The following is a 20,281-nucleotide window of genomic DNA, read 5'->3' as shown; positions in this document are numbered from 1 at the left end:
CTTAATCAGTGCAATCACTGGGAGTTCCTTATAAACGCCGCTCCAGCACCTATTCCAGAAACATTTGATGGGGACGACATCATGGAGCCTAACTTTGCGTTTTACTGAGGGAGCCCTGAACACACTCCTGAATGGGGTGCAGCAGAGGGGGGATGCACTTTACCCGCAAAGCAGGAGGCGATCCACCAGGAGGGTCACCACCCCAGCCTGGGAGGCAATAGCTGCCTTGGTCAGTGCCAGCACTCTGCAGAAGAGGACAGGGCAGCAGTTCATGTCTGCCTGCCACCTCCAGTCTCTGACTGAACCGCCTCACCTCCAAGGTGATCTCTCATACATTGACCTCACAGGTTGCCCAGCTGTCAAGAAGCCCGCTTCTCCTCCCCCTGCCACCCCTCATGGTGCTCTCTCCCCATCCCCATTGTGCGCCTCACCCCCATTGTACCGCCCCTTCCCACCCCTATGGTGCCACTTCACCCTCATGGTACTTCCCCATCTCCAGTTAGTTCTCACATTGCTGCTCCCATTCCAGTCCCACCGATGCCACTCCCTGACTATCTGAACTGGCAGTTATGCTGCCCACAATCTCGCCATCTGTGTCTGCGCAGGTCAAGCTGGAGCATAAGGGGCGTGAGATAGCACAGCCACCTGGAGTCGTGCAGGCATATAGAAACCTGACCCCACATGAGAAGAGCACTTGAACTGGCCAGGGAGGAGCATGACCTTGAGGGTGCTGATGGCAACGTGGGGGCAGAGGAAAAGTGAGAACCCTCAGGACACACAGTCATACCTAAAACCTCAGGTGAGTAAAAATCTTGCACCATTAATCCCCTGTGATGTACTAATGACAGCTCTCTTTCCTTGCAGGGCAAACAGTCGACCAGCCCGAACCATCCTCATACTCCCAGGAAGATCCAGAGCAGAGTAACTCAGTGAGACTTCTCCCATCTCACCCTCGAAGAGACGTCACAGCTGTCACCTGCACCCCCCGCAGATACTCACATATCAGTGGGTTTAACTAATAGTCAGGCTGCTGGGTCACTCACTGGTGGGCAGTGACATCCCAGGTATCCAGCACTCTGAGGGATACTGCAGCCCAGGACTTTGCTGAGCCCAACCCTGATGATGTGTCCCTGGGTCTGGTCGTCCTGAGCTGATGGAACGGCAAAGGCAGAGTCACAAGAGTTGGGAAGTGATGATAGGATCCCTGCTCAGACTGAAAGGCCAACTGGAAGAGTCCAACGCCTTCTGTCCGGGGAGTTGGTGCCATTACTCACTCGCACCTTCCCTGTGAGCGACACAACATCAGCCCTGCACACTGAGGAGGGCAGCACTGCCACACCCATGCTGCTTGGAGGTTCGCCCGGACGGTCGAGGATCAGGGATTAGACCCCCCAGCGGTTGCCTGCCAATCATCTCGGGCAACAGGGTACAGACTGCCTCAATCTATCTCGGCTGTGGATTCTGGGCATACACCTAGATGTAGTGTGAGAGTGAAGTAGAGTAGGAAACTAGGCAACCTCGTGAGCATAGCTGATCACAGGCACTATTAAGATAGGGCAACACTAATATAACACTTGGAATAAATTTCACTTTGTTCACCACCTGATTCTCCACCCTGTCATTTTGTGGGCCAAGATCAGCAAACACCCGCACACACTTAGTGCTTCGTCGATGTGCGGTGCGAGAGTGGCAGTGCTATGTCTCTCCCACACTGATGACTCATTGAATACGCACTGCTGGCACAGCAACTCCCCCCCCCTCCCCCCTCCCCCCACCCCCTCCCCCCTCCCCCCCAACCACCCCACCTCCACCCCGGACCATCTCCTCTCCTGGCATCAACCCTCGGGCCTCTCAAAGCAGACAGTCTTCTCCAGTGATGAAGGTGCCATGTGCTGACCAAGTGCTGAGAGGCTGCCCACCCCGAAGGTTAGTGAGAGGAACGCACCCACCGGGACCCCTGACATTGAATCGGGGCAGAAGCAGATGAGAGCATATCCCACGTCTCTGAACCCCACGAAAAGCCCATACCTTGGCTGGACGTGTTCTGTCCTATGTCAGGCAGGAATCAGACATATGTCTGAGGATGAAAGGAGCATGCCTCTGTCCACAAGGCAAGGCCAATGGCTTTAGCGCCCTGGCAATGGAATCGAGCACCACGCTAATGCTGGGATAGTAGTCTCCTGGTATGGAGATTTCCTCACCCCTAGCCCTGCTCATCCCCAAACCTAGAGGCTACAAAGGCATCCCTAGCCCAACGGCCCAAGTGGATCCTTGGCATTGGTGCGAGGTCCTTCTTCCTCCTTTTTCGTGGGTTGTCCCTCGCCATCGTCCTTGACCTTCTCCTCATCCGAGCTTCTCTATCTCCTCAGTGTCCAGGTGGCCTCCCCTCTGCAGCACTAAGTTATGGAGAGCGCAGCAGACCACAATAATGTGGGACACCCTGTGGGAGCTGCCCTGCGGATACTGCTCTCCCTCAAGACATATGGGATCTGTGAATGCCCCAAGATGTAACTGTCATGGATGCTCCTCGGAACACGGACACACACCTAAGTGATTCTCATCATCTGGTCACTGACAATCTGGCCGTTGAGGGAATGGGATACTTTTAGGTTTCATAAATGGTGCTGCATGATGCCATGTAAACGCAGTGCCACATGGGTCCAGTCTATCAAACCCTGCACTTGGGGCATGCTAGCCAAATGGGCACAATCTATGGCACTGGCATTTTGGCTCTTCTGGTATCGGTCCAAAGTTATGTACATGTGGGTCCTCGCATAGAGGGCATCTGTCACATTCCTATGCATTTGTATGCAGCTGACTGGGAGATGCCACACAGATTAACAGTGCTGCCCTGAAATGAGCCATTGGCATAGACGTTCAGAGTGGCGGTGACTTGAAAGGCCACGAGCAGTGGGTGTCCTCTCATCCCATGTGATGCCAGCTCTTGCAGGACTTGGCAAAAGTGGTCCACTATCCCCTGGGACAGTCACAGTCTTATCTCATGGCCATTTCTCAACACTAAGCCCAATGCAAACTCCCCCTTTCACTAAGAGACAGGGCTATTGGTGGATGCATGGGACCCATGGTTGAATCCTCATGGGGAACCTCAATGGAGCCCCCCACCATCATGACGTGATATCCCATCGAGGTGAGTGATTATAGACTTCACCATGAATCTTGACTTGAGGGTCACTTCAGTGTGTCCTGTGTAAACCCTTGATTGATCATTGGAGTTCAATGGTTGAGACTGAACTATATTGTGTGAAACCAAATGAGATAAATTAAAAGAACTGAGGGACAAAGTAAAAGGGACAGCCCTTAAACGGTCACTGTCTTAATCAAAAGCAAATCACAAATGATACTTGAAAATATCAAACGAAAATGTGATTAACAGGGTTAGTAAGGCACCCCATTCCCTGCGGTACCCAACGGGTATGAAAAGCTTTGATGGTGCTGGTGGACACCACATGACCCCTCTCTAGGAACACCTGGCTGCGAATGTAGTGGCAGTAAAGGGGCAGACAGTGGCTTCAGATGACCCCTTTGACTGCCACTGCCTGGACCTGTAGATGGCAGCTTTGGTGAGGCCCAGGAGCAGGTTTGGTTGGGACTGAAATCAGTGGCATTCCTCTTTAGCTTTGTATATTTCACTGGCACTGTTGAGTTGCCAATGAAGGGCTAAACTGCATTCCAATAGACTAAGTGTCTGCCGTGACAGATGTGGCACAGCTGTTTAGAGTAAAGCCTGCAATGGGCATGACATTCATACAACTAGAGTGCACCCACATTCTCCCATTTCACAAACCCTGCACACCTATTCCTGAGAGACAAGCTTCATAAACAAGTGCAATTGGTAGTCAACAGAGCTCAACAGCTTGGTGAGCAGAGATGTGCCTGAGTGTGGGGTTGTACTCACAGTTCAGTTGTGCTTCCCCAAGTGAAAGGGTCTTCATTACTCATGAGGCAGGGAAGAAAGCCATTCCTGAGTCACCCCGTCTGCCCTTGCAGCCTGGCCTCTCACAGGATCTCACCTAGTCACATCACAGTCACCCCCAGGGGGTGACCCTCAGTATTCACCTCCTGCCACCCACTTTCCAGTTCCCAGTAAGGACAGACACTCCCTCAGCAGTGATTTAAGCAAAGGCCCAGCAAGAACATTGGAAGCAGTGCCTCGTGCCAGTCTCCAGACTTCCTTAAACCAAGGGACGCCCCAAAGTGGATGGAAGGTAAGGCTTGCTGGCGCCCCTTCCCCATCCCCCGAGAATGAGTGACTAACCCCCAATCCTGGCCCCAAGTTGAACTTATCTGTGTCCTCCACGTGCTCTCCAGTGCACTCTTGAGCACTGAAAAGCCTGGGGAATCATGTCTGCCTCAGTGTTCACTTCCGATAACCCCTCGGAGGAGAAGTCGCCAGCTTCACATTTTCGCAGGCCTGTTGTGAATGACGCTGGCGTGACTTCACACTGGCGCCCGGTGAATATTCCGTTAGGGGTGAAGGTCTGGAGACAGTGCTCGCTAATGACATGCTAATGTATTAAAATTAGGTTCCCGGGCTCGCACGGCGCAATTCACAATACTCTAGCGAGGGTGGGGGGAGGATTCCAAAAGCCGATCATGTCGGACAAAATCACGTTTTCCGCTTCTCTCCAGATTTTAAGCCTGAGCTGACTTCTTTACAGACGGAGAGAGCGGACTCAAAATTTCACCCAGTGGTTTAACCATTTCAGTAATAATCGTTATTAAACTCACAACTTTCAATACATAACAACAAAATAAAAACTTAGACCTTAAGGCATAGGAGCAGAGTTAGGCCACTCAGCCCATTGAGTCTGCTCCACCATTCAATCATGGCTGATATGTTTCTCATCCCCATTCTCCTGCCTTCTCCCCATAAGCCCAGATCCCCTTCTTCATCAAGAACCTATCTATCTCTGTCTTAAAGACACTCGGTGACTTTGCCTCTACAGCCTTCTGCAGCAAAGAGTTCCACAGATTCACCACCCTCTGGCTGAAGAAATCCCACCTCATCTCTGGATTGTCCCTTCAGTCTGAGGCTGTGCCCTCTGGTTCTAGCTTCTCCTACGAGTTGAAACATCCTCTCCGTGTTCACTCTATCCAAGCCTCTCAGTATTCTGTAAGTTTCAATGAGATCCCCCCCTCATCCTCCAATGAGTACAGACCCAAAGTCCTCAACCGCTCTTGTATTTGTATAGCACTGTTCATGACCTCAGGAGGTCCCGAAGTGCTTTTCAGACACTCAGGTATTTTTGGAATTTAGTCATTGTTGCAATGTAGCAAGCAAAGCAACCAAATTACACAGAGTAAACACTCACAAGCAGCAATGAGATAACAACCTGATCATTTATTTTTGAGCATTAAATGTTGGCCAGAGACAACAGTGATGACGCCCTTGCTCTTCTGTGAAATAGTTCTTTGAAATGGGATCCTTTATGTCCACTGAGAGGGCAGTAGGATTTAAAATCTCATTTGAAAACAGCATCTCTGACAGTGCAGCACTCCCTCAGTCCTGCGCTGGATGTACCAAACCTTGATTTTGTGCTCAAGTCCTGGAGAAGGACTTGAACCAACAGCTTTCAGTTGTAGAGGTGAGATTGCTATCAACTGAGCCACGACAAACATTATTTAAGTGTTTTATTATTAAGTTTACTACCTTAAAACGATATTTTAATGAGCATAAGCATACTTGTATAATTGCGATGAAATTACCTTATTGTCTTGATCATGTTAAGACCCATTTCGACACAGCAGTGTGCGTGGTCATGACGTGGCTCAGGGAGTCCAGATACACAGTAATAGCAATCTCCAAGGATCTTAATTCTAAGGCAGTGATGCTCCTAAAATGTTATTAAAAATGCATTATTTTAATTAACATACTGCACTGCATAACTGTGTTAGTGGATCTCTTTGCATGCACAGTACAACAAAATAATATTCATTGTCTTGCAATATACTTGTCAAATTTGCTATCTGGTATGCATTTACTGTGAAGAGATTACTGTTGCACATTTTCATACTTCCACATTTATACAGCCTTCTAACAGCTATATTTGCTGAGGCTAGAAACAGAAAACAGTCATTTCTCTTCAGTGATCACACCTATCAGAAGAATAGGGGTCTCGGAAAACCAGGCACTTTAAAAAGAAAATCTCAAGCATCCTTTGAACCTTAGCTAGAATGACCAGGCTACGTATGAAGTTTCTAAAATCACACTTAAATTCAAATTTAAATAATTAAAATGTTTTCTTTTAGTAAACACTGTGACACAATGCCACAGCTCAGATAATAATAATGTATATTATGCCTAGAAAACGTCATTATAAATAGCAGGTAATGTAAATGACATTTTGAGCTAATTATTGAGTTCTGAGGGGTATGACCTATTCTAATTAGCATTACCTCTCCAGGGGTGCTATATTTCTGTGCTAATTTCATTATAAAACACAGTGTGGGGGTGGGGGGGGGGGGGGGGGGGGTGAAATTGGTCTTTCCAGTAACATAAGGTGGACTCAAAGCAAGTTGCCATCAAAGTAAGAGAAAATAGTGATTTGTAATCTGCTCGTCAGCTGAAAGATTTATAGATATCAGAAACAATTGTTTTCTTAAACAACATGTTAAGCATATTAAACAACATATTATGACCACCAATGGTCATAATATTATTACAATTAATTTGTTCAACCAAATGAAGAAAATGTACCAGATGACAAACAACACAAGTAAAATTCTTTGAGAGGTTATACTGAAGAAAGATTGAAAAGAAATTGAAAACCTTTAGGGCCATTCTTATGCTTAAGGAAGCACTGCAAGTTTCCAGGATTAAAAGAGAGGTCAAGGGAAAATTAAACTAAACTGATTAACTGGTAATGCCCAACGATGAATGAGAGCTTAAGGAAAATTACTCACAGGGGAACAGGAATAGATATCAAAGCCAGTTGAGGGCAACAGAAGTTGCTACCAGACCAACCACCAGGATGTTGGCAAAGAGGATAATATATAACAGGCTAGAAATAGCAACATTTTATCAACTATGTTAGCCAGAGAGCCATTCCAGTTTCTATAGGGCCACTGAAGGATTTCACAGGGCAAATTCAGGTGGACGTTTGAATATTGGCCTAGATTTTAACTGGCTGCTTTTCATCAGTCTACATTATTGAAGATAATACTGTGTTGTCGTTAATATAGAATAGGGCTGATGTTTTAATTGAATGCATGAAAGCAGATATGTATATAGCCCTGGCTAGAATTAGGTTTTCAAAATAGGTCAGGTTGCTGTCCCTGAGACCATTCACTGAGCGTACACAAAGAAATGAGAGATGCACTTGCTTATACTTTAACAGCTTTCTGAGGGGTCAGGGTATTGCTCCTGAGTGTTGTGTTTGGTCATCTATTCCTTACAAAGGATTCCACCAAAAACCTCACCTTGTCCAAAGTGAGGTGTTGGGTGCTCTGAGGTACAGACGAACCAACACGGTTGCGATTGGTACAACGCAGCTTTATTCCATCTAACTATTTATACATCAGACTTGGTACTCAGCACGTTGTGACGGTGTGAGTGTCTTGCTAATGAGGTCCTGGCCCTGTGCTGTCTCCAGATGGACTGCTCAGGAAGTGTCGTGTTTCTTGTCTTATACTGTGTCTGCTCCTGTCTGTGGTTGGCTGTCGTGTTATGTGTGCTAATTGGTCCGTTGGTCTGTCTATCATTATGTATGTGTTATGATGTATGTTTGAATATCATGACATCCCCCCTTTTTTACAAGATTATGTGCCTACGTGGTTATAAATATAAATGTGTCCTGAGTGCAGCTAAAGGTGTGTGTGTGTGCATAATATTTACATCATGTACATGGGGCTTAACTATATACAAGGGGCGATGTCAGGTGTGACATGCTAACGAGGTTGTACCATAACAAAAGAAGAACAACGTTGAAATTTGGAACGATCAAACGAGGCCTGTAACGATAAAACAGTGACATGTTATAAAACAGTAGTTGCTAAAGTTTGACGTGTGAACAGTCTCATAAGTCCAGTCTAGTAGGTGGGCGATGAATTCGGGTTGACCGCCTCAAGGGTGGGTCGAGAACCACCGGCTGAGGTGCGAGCATGGCCACGGGTGGCGACAGAAGGGGCATGGTATATGGCAGCTCCACGAAGTCGCTATCAGGAACCAGTGGAGGACACGGCGTCTCTGTAGGGTCCCATTGCGAGCGTGGAAGTAAGCGAAGGGCTCGGCGATTGCGCCTACACACGGATCCATCCGGCATGCGTACCAGGAATGAGCGGGGAGCCACGCGTCGGAGAACTTCGGCAGGTGCTGACCAGCCACCGTCTGGTAGGTGGATGCGGACGTTGTCTCCAGGGGCCAGGGAGGGAAGATCAGTTGCCCGTATGTCGTACGATCTCTTCTGGCGATCGCGCTGCAGTTGCATCCTATGCAGTACCGATACATGGTCTATTGTTGGTGCCAGGATGGAAGGCACAGTGGTTCTGAGGGCGTGACCCATCAGCAGCTGTGCTGGTGAGAGACCAGTGGCTAGTGGGGCCGAGCGATAGGCCAGCAGGGCGAGGTAGAAGTCCGACCCGGCAGCAGAAGCCTTGCAGAGGAGCCGCTTGGCAATGTGAACGCCCTTCTCCGCCTTTCCATTGGACTGGGGATGCAGAGGGCTGGACGTCACGTGTGTGAAGCCATACGAAGCAGCAAAGGACGACCATTCATGGCTGGCAAAACAGGGCCCATTGTCCGACATGACAGTCATCGGAATGCCGTGGTGAGTAAAGGTGTCTTTTCAGGCCCTGATGACAGCAGATGACGTGAGATCGTGCAGGCGTATGACTTCTGGGTAATTGGAGAAGTAGTCCACTATGATAACATAGTCCATGCCGAGCGCGTGAAATAGGTCGACACCCACCTTCACCCAGGGGGACGTCACCAGCTCATGGGGCAGAAGCGTCTCAGGAGGTTGCGCCGGCTGAAACCTTTGGCAGGTTGTACAGTTGATCACCATGTTGGCAATATCGTCACTGATGCCCGGCCAGTATACCGCCCCTCGGGCCCTCCGTCTGCACTTCTCGACCCCCAAGTGGCCTTCGTGTAGTTGGTCGAGAACCAGCTGGCGCATGCTGTGCGGAATCACAATCCGGTCCAGCTTCAGAAGGACACCATCAATGATGGCTAGGTCGTCTCGTACATTATAGAACTGCGGGCACTGCCCTTTGAGCCATCCTCCCGTCATGTGGCGCATCACTCGCTGTAAAAGGGGGTCGGCCGCTGTTTCTCGGCGGATATGGGCCAGACTGGAATCGTCAGCCGGCAGATTTGCCGCTGTAAAAGCCACCTGTGCCTCGACCTGACATACAAACCCCTCCGCATCTGGCGGCGTGCTCACTGCTCTGGATAGGGCATCCGCCATGATGAGGCCCTTCCCTGGAGTGCAGACCAGTTGGAAGTCGTACCTCCTGAGTTTAAGTAGGATGCGCTGGAGGCGAGGGGTCATCTCGTTCAGGTCCTTGTTTATTATGCTGACCAGGGGGCGGTAGTCAGTTTCGACCGTGAACCGTGGAAGACCATAGATGTAATTATGGAACTTGTCTAAACCGGTTAGCAAGCCCAGGCATTCTTTTTCGATTTGCGCGTAGCGCTGCTCTGTGGGGGTCATGGCCCGCGATGCATAGGCCACTGGGGCCCATGATGCCGTGTCATCCCTCTGCAGGAGCACTGCTCCAATGCCGGATTGGCTGGCATTAGTTGAGATTTTGGTGGCACGAGACGTGTCGAAAAACGCCAACACTGGTGCCGTAATGATTTTGCGTTTGAGATCCTCCCATTCCAGCTGGTGTGCGTGTTGCCACTGGAACTCTGTGGATTTTCTGACGAGGTGGCGCAGGGTCATCGTGTGGGAGGCAAGGTTGGGAATGAACTTCCCCAGGAAGTTGACCATGCCAAGGAAGCGTAGGACAGCCTTCTTGTCGGCCGGCTGCGGCATGGCTGTGATGGCGCTCACCTTGTCTGCATCCGGACGGACCCCTGACCGGGAGATATGGTCCCCCAGGAACTTCAACTCGGTCTGGCCAAAGGAGCACTTGGCTCGGTTGAGGCGTAGGCCGTTTTCCCGTATGCGGGCAAAAACGCGTTGGAGACGATGTATGTGCTCCTGCGGTGTGGTGGACCAGATGATGACATCGTCCACATATACACGCACCCCTTCGATGCCTTCCATCATCTGCTCCATGATTCTATGGAAGACCTCGGATGCCGAGATGATGCCAAATGGCATCCGGTTGTAGCATAATCTGCCGAAAGGGGTGTTGAAGGTACATAGCTTGCGGCTGGACGGGTCCAGTTGGATCTGCCAAAATCCTTTGGAAGCATCCAGTTTCGTGAATATCTTCGCCTGGGCCATTTCACTGGTGATCTCCTCCCGTTTGGGTATGGGATAATGTTCCCTCATAATATTATTATTGAGGTATTTGGGGTCAATACAGATGCGGAGCTCGCCAGAGGGCTTCTTGACACACACCATGGAGCTGACCCATGGCGTGGGCTCCGTGACCCTGAATAGGACCCCTTGGTCCTGGAGATCCTGCAGCTGCTGCTTGAGGCGGTCTTTAAGTGGCGCAGGAACCCTGCGAGGTGCGTGAACGACCGGGATGGCGTCCGGTTTGAGGCGAATTCGGTAGGTGTATGGCAGTGTTCCCATGCCTTCGAATGCCCCCTGATTGTGGGTGAGGAGCGATTGGAGCTGTGCGTAGAACTCTGCATCCGGGAAGTCAGACATGCCGTCTGGAGAGAGAGAGAGAGAGAATTTGTTGCACAAGGCGGAGAGCCTTACATGCCTGTGCACCCAGCAGGGAGTCCTTCGATGAGCCAACTATCTCGAACGAGAGTGTGGCCGTGTGTGTTTTGTGTGCCGCCTGGAGCTGGCAGGATCCCATGGCCAGGATAACGTTCCCGTTGTAGTCGACCATCTTGCACCAGGATGGCTGGATTGGTGGTCTGACCTTCATGGCGTAGAAGGCTGACCATGCTATGAGGTTGGCGGAGGCGCCAGCGTCCAGGCGGAAAGTGATCGGCGATCGGTTGACCGTTAGGGTGGCACTCCATTCATCACCCGGATTGATGGTGTTGACCCGGTTCGCATCAATGACCGCAACCCAGAAGGCGTCTTGGTCATCTGTGTCGTCGGTTTGGATGTCATGATGCGGAGGCTGAATGGTCACGTTCCTGCGAGATTGTCGGAGATTCGGAAGATCAACAGGTTGAGCCGCTCGACAGTAGGCAGCGTCGTGGCCCACCTTGCCACAGCGTAGGCATTGTCGGGTTTTTGCAGGACATTGCCCTTTTAAATGTGCAGCTCCACAGTTGCCGCACGTCATGACATCATGGCGTTCGGTACGCCACTGCGCATGCGCAGTTCAGTCTTGCGTCGGGCGCGCCTGCGCAGCACGTCCCTCAGTGTTGCCGTAGGTTTTGGCGCGCACAAACGCCTTAAAAAGGAGGCCTTAAAAAGCGCGCGAAACGGCCGCCCTCGTCCGGGCCGCGGGCCGGGAGAAACTCGATTGCCTGGACGCGTTCGGCCTCGTGAGCGGCCTGGCTTGCCGATTCGATCGCGTGGGACCCCCTCCGTGACGATTCAGTCGCCTGAAATTAGGCATAGCGGCTGGACGCATTCTCATGCAGGACACAGGCTTCAACTGCAGATGCTAAGGTTAGGCCTTTAATTTTTAGAAGCTGCTGGCGTAGGCCACTGGAGGCAACGCCAAAAACGATCTGGTCCCGGATCATGGACTCTGAGGTGGTGTCGTAACCGCAGGACTGCGTGAGTATGCGGAGGTGCGTCAGGAAGGACTGAAAGAGCTCATCCTTACCTTGCAGGCGCTGCTGAAAGACATACCTCTCAAAGCTTTTGTTGACCTCAACGTTGAAGTGCTTGTCGAGCTTGAGGAGGACCGTGTCATACTTAACTTTGTTCTCGCCTTCCGCGAACACCAAGGAGTTGTATACATCGATGGCGTGCTGACCTGCGGTAGTGAGGAGCATGGCAATCTTTGTTTCGTCCGAGGCGCCCTGTTTTTCATTGGCTTGCATGAAGTGTTCGAATCGTTGCTTGAAGACCTTGCAATTTGTGCCCAGGTTCCCAGCGACTTGCAACGGCTGCGGTTTGTTGCGGGTGTCCATGGCTCAGGATGGCAGATTTGCCGGTAGGTATCGATTCACTACTGGTATCATGAGGTGTTGGGTGCTCTGAGGTACAGACGAACCAACACGGTTGCGATTGGTACAATGCAGTTTTATTCCATCTAACTATTTATACATCAGACTTGGTACTCAGCACGTTGTGACTGTGTGAGTGTCTTGCTAATGAGGTCCTGGCCCTGTGCTGTCTCCAGATGGGCTGCTCAGGAAGTGTCGTGTTTCTTGTCTTATACTGTGTCTGCTCTTGTCTGTGATTGGCTGTCGTGTTGTGTGCTAATTGGTCCGTTGGTCTGTCTATCATTATGTATGTGTTATGATGTATGATTGAATATCATGACACAAAGGATCTTTACTGAGTCTTGTGTGGTAAAATAGCAATCTGTAACCGAGCAAGTTATCATGGAGTCTCCTTATTACACCTCTTGAACTACACCTAGCACCAAACATTCACTTGTATGTCTTAGTACCCTCTGCAACCTTCTGATCATGGCTGGATGTGTCTCCCCCTATATGGGAGCGCTGATCACATGACCTTGGTCTTGAGACTGTGATGTGTCTGCACTGCCACCTGCTGGTTGGAGGTCACACACCATCCATCTATGATATAACCCATAGGCATATCACCACCCTGAGGACTGGAAAAATGTCTACTTATGCCATTGTTTCAAAAAGGGCAGTTCGGGGAAACACGGGACCATTAGTTTGACTTTGTTCAGAGACATTGCTAGAGGGATTGCTAGAGTTGCTAAAATTACACTTTTGCCTTGACAGAGAAAGACTTATTTAAAGTCTGAACATGATTTGAAATGAAATGAAAATCACTTATTGTCACAAGTAGGCTTCAAATGAAGTTACTGTGAAAAGCCCCTAGTCACCACATTCCGGCGCCTGTTCGGGGAGCCTGTTACGGGAATTGAACCATGCTGCTGGCTTGCCTTGGTCTGCTTTAAAAGCCAGTGATTTAGCCCTGTGCTAAACAGCCCCTGATTTGTGGCAAAGGTCTCACACACATAGTTAAATATTTCTGAGAAATTCAAAAAGCTGGTGGAACAGAATTCAGCTTCATAGCACCAGTAGTTTCAGAAGATGGTTTGAGTTTAAAAACCCTCAGGGTCGGAGTTTTCAGTGATTTTCCGTCGCAGCTGTCTCCAACGCCCTACACCATCCAGAGACACTCGCCTCGGTTGGGCACTTTAGTGAAGAGGCTCCTGGGACACTCTCTGGTGCGCACCACACAGTTGACCCGATACAGCAGGTGGAGTTAGCAATACCCGAGGGGGCGGACGGTCAGAGGGCAGGCCGAACCCAGGGGACTAGCTGCCATCCAGATGGGTCCTGGGCTCTGGAACATACAGTCCCAACGAAAGTGTAGATGCAGTCGTAGAGCCAGGGACTGCATGAGGGATTGTCGGCGAGCATCCAGCACCTGCAGGAGCAGGAGGTGGTGCCGACCATGCTTGCCACCCAGGCCAACACCGCAGGGGTGACATCCGTTGTGGAGGCATTGGGGGCAACGGTTTCGGCTATGGATCAAGATGTCCAAGGCCTGGGGCATTCTGTGTAGGCACTGGCCAATGCCTAGGACAGGGCTGCCGCCTCACAGGCAGCCATGTGCCAGAGCCACCTGAACATTGCGGTGGCACTCCTGAGCATGGTCCAGTCACAGCAAGTCATGGGCCTGTTCCCCTCTCCCGGCAGGACCCCCCGACTCCCGCCAGCATGACCAGTGTTCAGCTCGGCAGCCTGCAATCGCTCCTCTCCATGTCCTATCTCCTCTCTCTTTCTCAGCAGCCACCATGCCAGGTTCTCTGTTTTTAATAGCACGGGAACTCGGCCCATTGGAAATGGAGAATCGCGGGTGAGCCCACTAATGATATGCAAATGGTGTTTAAACTACACGGGCCATGCGTCGCATTGACGCTATTTTCGAGGCGATGGAGAATCGTGATTTGGCGTCAAATCGACACCTGCCGCGATTTAAGCGTTTGAAGCTATTCTTCGCCCAATCGCCATTCCTGATTTTGCCGTCGGCCAACGGAGAATCCCGCCCCTAGTTCCAGAAGGCTGCAATTGTCAGCAATGACCCTCTGGTATAGCTTCCTGGAGTGACTAACATGTCTACACATGGATGGCATGTGGGCCTTTCGGGTTGTGTCTGAGCCTCCTGAGGCACTGGTGCTCACATATGTCAGCAGCAGCGCTAAATTTCTGGCTCTGGACCTGTGTTGGGGGTCTCTCCCTTCTATCCCCTGGAGGGGCATGTGGCAGGGAAGAAGGCTGCTCATCCTGCACCCAGTGTTGCTCTTGTTAATCCTGCTGATGTTGAGGTTGGTGTTGTTATTGGTGTTGCAAGGTGGAGCTGCAAAAGTTGTTCCATGTCATGGTGAACAGTGAGTGAAGAAGGCTCTTCATGGTGGCACAGTGGTAATGTCACTGGATTGGCAATACAGAAGTCCAGGCTGGGGACTTGGGTTCAAATCGCACCATGTCAACCGGTGTAATTTGAAATTCAATCTGGAATTGAAAGCTCGTTTCAGTAATGCTGACTATGAATCCATCCTGGAATGTTGTTACACCCACCTGCGTCACTAATGTCCTCTAGGGAAGGGCCTGGCCTATATGTGACTCCAGATCCACAGCAACGTGGTTGACTCTGAAATGGCCTATGCAACATGGCGCCGGCCGCGCGCGGACCTGGCCTGCCAAAAACTGCCCCCTTGTAACACCCACCAGTCCCTGCCGAAGCCCCCCTGCAGCAGAACGCCCCCCCCCCCCCCCGACTGTGGCAGCGCTGGACACAGTCCACAGCCGCCACGTGAGGCACTGAAAGTTGAGAGGACACGCGCCCCATGTCGTCGGGGACCCGGCCTATCAGGGGTGGAGCATCAGAGGAGGACCTCGGGTGATGTCCTGAGGCCGTCCATACGGCGTGCGGCGTACTCAGGGAGTAAGCCATTTTTGAGGGGCGAAGCATCGCAAAAAAGGCGCCGCCCTGATTCCAGCGTAAAAGTGGATTCCCCGCCTGATCACCGAACGCAGTTTCGGCGTCGGCAATCGCAGAATCCCGCACCATGTTTTTTATTTGCCTTTCCATTTGATCACATGATTGTGGTGGCAGGTGTTGGGATTGGAGTGGATGATGGGAGGAGCGGATAGTTTTCAGAAAATGCATCATGCCTTGATTGGACTTGCTTGGTGGACCAATTGGCTTTTGGTCATTTCTACTGTTATCTCCTTATGTGCCTGCTGTCAAATTTTCTTTGTGAAGCATTTTGAAGCATTTCACTACGTTAAAGGTGCTAAATGAATGCAAGTTGTTGTTTGCAAATACCCAGCATCTATTTTCTTTTATAGTACATGAATTAATATGCCCTTTTCATGCTCAGCTGTGTTAATTGAAAATAAGTACTTAAATTTAACAGCTTTCATCAATTTTCAAAGCAATTGTTACATTTTAGCCACATTCATTGGCTTTTAAGTCATCCACCTGGCTGTTTTGATGATAAATTCAGATTATTAGAGGACCCTGACTGATTCTGTGGAGGACCATGTAAACAGATCCTTCCAGATTATTGGGCCATGATCAACAGGTACCCTGATAATAATTTAACCCTTTAAGCACTGACATCAAAGTGCTAGTATTAATCTTGTAACCCTCTATTGAACCTCTTCCAATAACATATCACTTTGAAAATCGGGGCCTTAAAATGGATAGAAATTGTCAGACTTCCAATCTTGGTATGATCCAAGATGGCATCCAAGGAGCCGGCCATCCAACTGACTTCCCTTTCGATCACAGTCAGTGAAGAAATTGAGCTGGGTATATAGGGGATAGCCAATCAGAAGTCACCTGTTTTACAACGCATGGCAGGTAAATGTTCTACCAAATGTCAATGTCTTATCAATTGCATTGTTAGGGGGAAAGGTGATGGGTATTTATAGGGGCGGCACAGTGGCACAGTGGTTAGCACTGCTGCCTCACAGCTCCAGGGTCCTGGGTTCAAATCTGGCCTCGGGTGACTATCTGTGTGGAGTTAGCACTTTCTCCCCGTGTCTGCGTGGGTTTCCTCCGGGTGCTCCAGTTTCCTCCCACAGTCCAAAGATGTGCAGGCTAGGTGGATTGGCCATGTTAAATTGCCCCTTACTGTCCAAAAGGTTAGGTGGGGTTACTGGGTTATGGGGATAGGGTGGAGGCATGGGCTTAAGTAGGGTGCTCTGCTGGTGCAGACTCAACGGGCTGAATGGCACTATAAATTCTATGATACATAAATAAAGGATAGCTGGAACCTTAGTTGAAGAGTGTTGAAACTGAACAAAGTCAATAAACTCTGTCAGCAAGGCTCTATGTCTTGGTTTGGACATCCCCAACTGCCGTGGATCCTATTAACACCCAATACTCCAGATGCAGTTTCATCAAGATTTAAAAATGACCTGCTTCAATTTACATATGATATTGTTTGTTTTGCAGTCAAACATGTTATATATTTTCTTTGCAGTATGGGAATACTAGCTTGCAGATATTGCTGAGCTGTTCCAATACTCTGCAATGTCCTGGCTCTGGTCCCTCCACTGTGTTCCCACTAAGTATCTGTCTCGTATCTCATTTTTTGCCAGATTGGACCACTTTACACTTACCTACAGTAAATACAACTGCCATTTTTCTGCACATAATGAAAACATCACTCTGAATTTGTGAATGGTGATTCTTAATATTGACCACTGTTCTTGGTGTCATTCTCAAACATAGACAACTTTGAAATGATTCAAGTCTCTAGGCGATGTATGGAATTGATAAATAGCAGTGCTGAACCAATATGAAAAATATATTTGACTAATAAACAATGGTAAAAGCTGTGGCCCCCAGCCAAGCTGTTCTACAACACTGGCACCCATCTGGCAATGTGGAAAATTAGCCTGTCCACAAAAAGCAGGACAAATCCAACCCGGCCAATTACTGCCCCATCAATTTACTCTTGATCATCAGGAAAGTGATGGAAGGTGCCTTGACAGTGCTATCAAGAGACACTTACTCCATAATAACGTGTTCACTGGCACTCAGCTTGAGTTGTGCCAGGGCTACTCAGTTCCTGCCCTCATTACACTTAGGTCCAATCATGGGCATACAAACTGAAATCAAGAGGTGGGCTGAGAGTGGCTACCCTTGATATCAAGCAGCATTTGAACAAGTGTTGCATCAAGGAGCCCGAGCAAATCTGCAGACAATGGGAATCGGGGGGGGGGGCACTATCTGGGTAAAAGCAGTTGCTTGATTGGCACCTCATCCACTACCTTAACATTTACTCCCTCTGCCACCAATGCACAGTGGCAGCAGTATGTATGTAGCGTCTACAAGATGCACTGCAGTTACAAGGAACCTTCGACAGCACCTCCCAAACCTTATCATAGATTATCATAGAATTTACAGTGCAGAAGGAGGCCATTCGACCCATCGAGTCTGCACCGGCTCTTGGAAAGAGCACCCTACCCAAGGTCAACACCTCCACTCAATCCCCATAACCCAGTAACCCCACCCAACACTAAGGGCAATTTTGGACACTAAGGGCAATTTAACATGGCCAATGCACCTAACCTGCACATCTTTTGGACTGTGGGAGGAAACCAGAGCACCCGGAGGAAACCCACGCACACACGGGGAGGATGTGCAGACTCCGCACAGACATCTACCACTTAGAAGGACAAGGGCAGCAAATGCATGGGACCACCACCATTTGCAAGTTCCCCTCCAAACCATACATCATCCTGATTTGGAACTCTATTGCCGTCTTTTCCCCTGTTGCTGAGTCAAAATTCTGGAACTCCCTTAACACAGTCATGTGAGTCTACCTACACCACATGGTCTGCAGCGGCCTACTACCACCTTTTCAAGGATAATTAAGGATGGGCAATAAATGCTGACTGCTAGTGATGTTCACATCCCATGAAAGAATAAAAGAAAATACATTCTTCTTTGTAGATGGGTTGGTTGCCATTTGAAACAATCTTTTCTAATTTATCGTGTCAAATTTCCTTGAACATCTTTTATCACATCTCCTTGTTACCTTCTCTGTTCTGAGAAGAACAAACAACTCCAGTTTCCCTGTGTAACTGAAGTCTCTCATTCCTGGTCCCATTCTCCATTGCATGGTCTCTAAGGCGTTGACATTGCTCCCAAAGTATTGTCTGTAATGCCAATTGGCTGGGCATAACCAGTGCTTTATGAGGGTTTGGAATAACATCCCTTATTTTGCACTCTGTTCTTCTTTTATAAAGGCAGGGATCCCATATGCGTTTTAAACAAGCTTCAAAATTTGTTCTGCCATCTTTAAAGACTTATGTATGTATAAACCCAGGTTCCGCTGTTCATGCATTCTCTTTAAAATTGTATCATTTATCTCATGTTGCGAATCCTTTCTTCCTGCCAAAATGAATCACTTCACACTTCTCTGCATTAAATTTCATGTGCCATATGTCTGACCCTTTCACAGTGTTTATCTCCTCCCAAAGTTTGATACACGTCTCCTCAGTTTAATAAATTTCTTAGTTTTGCTGAAAAAGATACATTTCATCAAAGCTTTTTGTCTTGCATTCATCAGGACATTCACAAGAATACCAATGTAAGGGCAAATATTACATTTAAACTGTATGAGAAGAGTGCTGATTGATTGCCAAGTGGACTCAGATTGGTAGAGGTGTTGCCATGGAGAATGCACCAGTTGATGGTGACTAACATTTAACTGCCAAGAATTGTTTCCAATTTAAACCAGGCAGCTTGACTCTGATTGGCGAAGGCATTGCCTGGAGGAATGAACCAGCAATTGCTGTTACTTATTCAGCTAAAACAGGGGCGATTTGTGTACATGTTGTTCCTGTCTGCAAACAACAGGTCCCTTCCAGTACACACAACTGCGCCAAATTAACTAATCTTAATTATTAGCACGCTGAGAATTATTTAGCAAATGTTATCCATTTGCGGAAACACATTTAATGTTGGACACTGTGTTTTGAGTTCAGCAAGTGTGGGCTGGTTGGATACAGTCTACACCTTGCCCGTTTCAAAAAGCTGTGACAAAATGTCCTTTTCTTCAGCACCACTCAAGTCCTAGGGCACGATTTAATGAAAAAAAAGTCCAGTTGTGGGCTGATTTAGCGGGGTGTTTCCCAGCACATATAGCGCTGGGACCAATCCCGCTATCGAACAGGACTCTGTTACTTTTTCGGGCCTCGGCAGATGATAGAGTCCAGTCTTATTCATAGTTTTATTCATATAGGGGCTAGTTGAATGTATATAGCTAATAGGTAAAATATTAAAAGTGTCTTGACTGTGGAACTCAGTCATTTTCACATGTAATGAATTAACCATTGTATTCAGGACTGAGAATGGATTGTTCTCTGCATAATCAACTAATCAATTCTAGTTAGGTCTCCGCCAAGCTATGAAACATGGAAAGTGTGTGAAAACATATCCAGTATTTTCCCTAAGACTGTGCACGCAGATGCTAAGCTAGTTTTGATAGGCACCTGTCAATTTTAAGTAATATCCAGTGTTTGATTAACAAGTTATCCTCTAAGTAACAGACATTCATTTGAACAAACCAGGAGGTCTCAGCTGAGAATTAGAATCCAATGAATGTAAATGAGGGGTTAAACCAGGGATAAAAATTCCCTTAAAGATAGGCCTCATGGTTGAGATTTTGTTCCTGAATTCTTAAATCATCTGTTTGTGTTTAGTGATTTATTTTGTGCTTACGTTTTTGCCACGTGCTTTACTTTTTTATGTATTGTTTAGTATTTAATTTCTGAGTTTTTAGTCAGTTCTTATTCAAGTGTATACCAGTGAGTAACTAACAATAAAGTTGTGTGTTTGACATCACACACCAACCAGTCTACCGATTCTTAATGGAAGAGAAAAATATGAGTCCCAACTGCGGAAAAGGCCCCACTTACCTTCTTTTCCTGCACTGAGGAACTCCGCTGGTTAGCTCTTTCAGAGGTCTATTTAAGTGTGCCTAACTGCGCACCTAAATATGCACATTTAGCCCCCCCCTTTGTGGGCGGGATCCAGATCATGAT

At 48.5% G+C, this 20,281-nt stretch overlaps 1 protein-coding gene across 3 annotated transcripts in view; it reads right to left on the bottom strand.

Annotated features, from left to right (window-relative positions):
- adcy8 (adenylate cyclase 8 (brain)) overlaps positions 1 to 20,281 on the bottom strand; it is a 150,710-nt gene that overhangs the window by 111,259 nt on the left and 19,170 nt on the right. For all 3 annotated transcript variants that reach the window (XM_072467861.1, XM_072467862.1, XM_072467863.1), the window contains exon 5: positions 5,728 to 5,855. In XM_072467861.1, coding sequence (XP_072323962.1) covers positions 5,728 to 5,855 — 128 coding nt within the window. The remainder of the gene's footprint in view (positions 1 to 5,727; positions 5,856 to 20,281) is intronic.

Source organism: Scyliorhinus torazame, chromosome 11 (genome assembly GCF_047496885.1).
Source record: "Scyliorhinus torazame isolate Kashiwa2021f chromosome 11, sScyTor2.1, whole genome shotgun sequence".
NCBI lineage: Eukaryota > Metazoa > Chordata > Chondrichthyes > Carcharhiniformes > Scyliorhinidae > Scyliorhinus > Scyliorhinus torazame.
The sequence above is the reverse complement of the archived record's forward strand: the minus strand, read 5'-3'. Positions and strand labels throughout refer to the sequence as shown.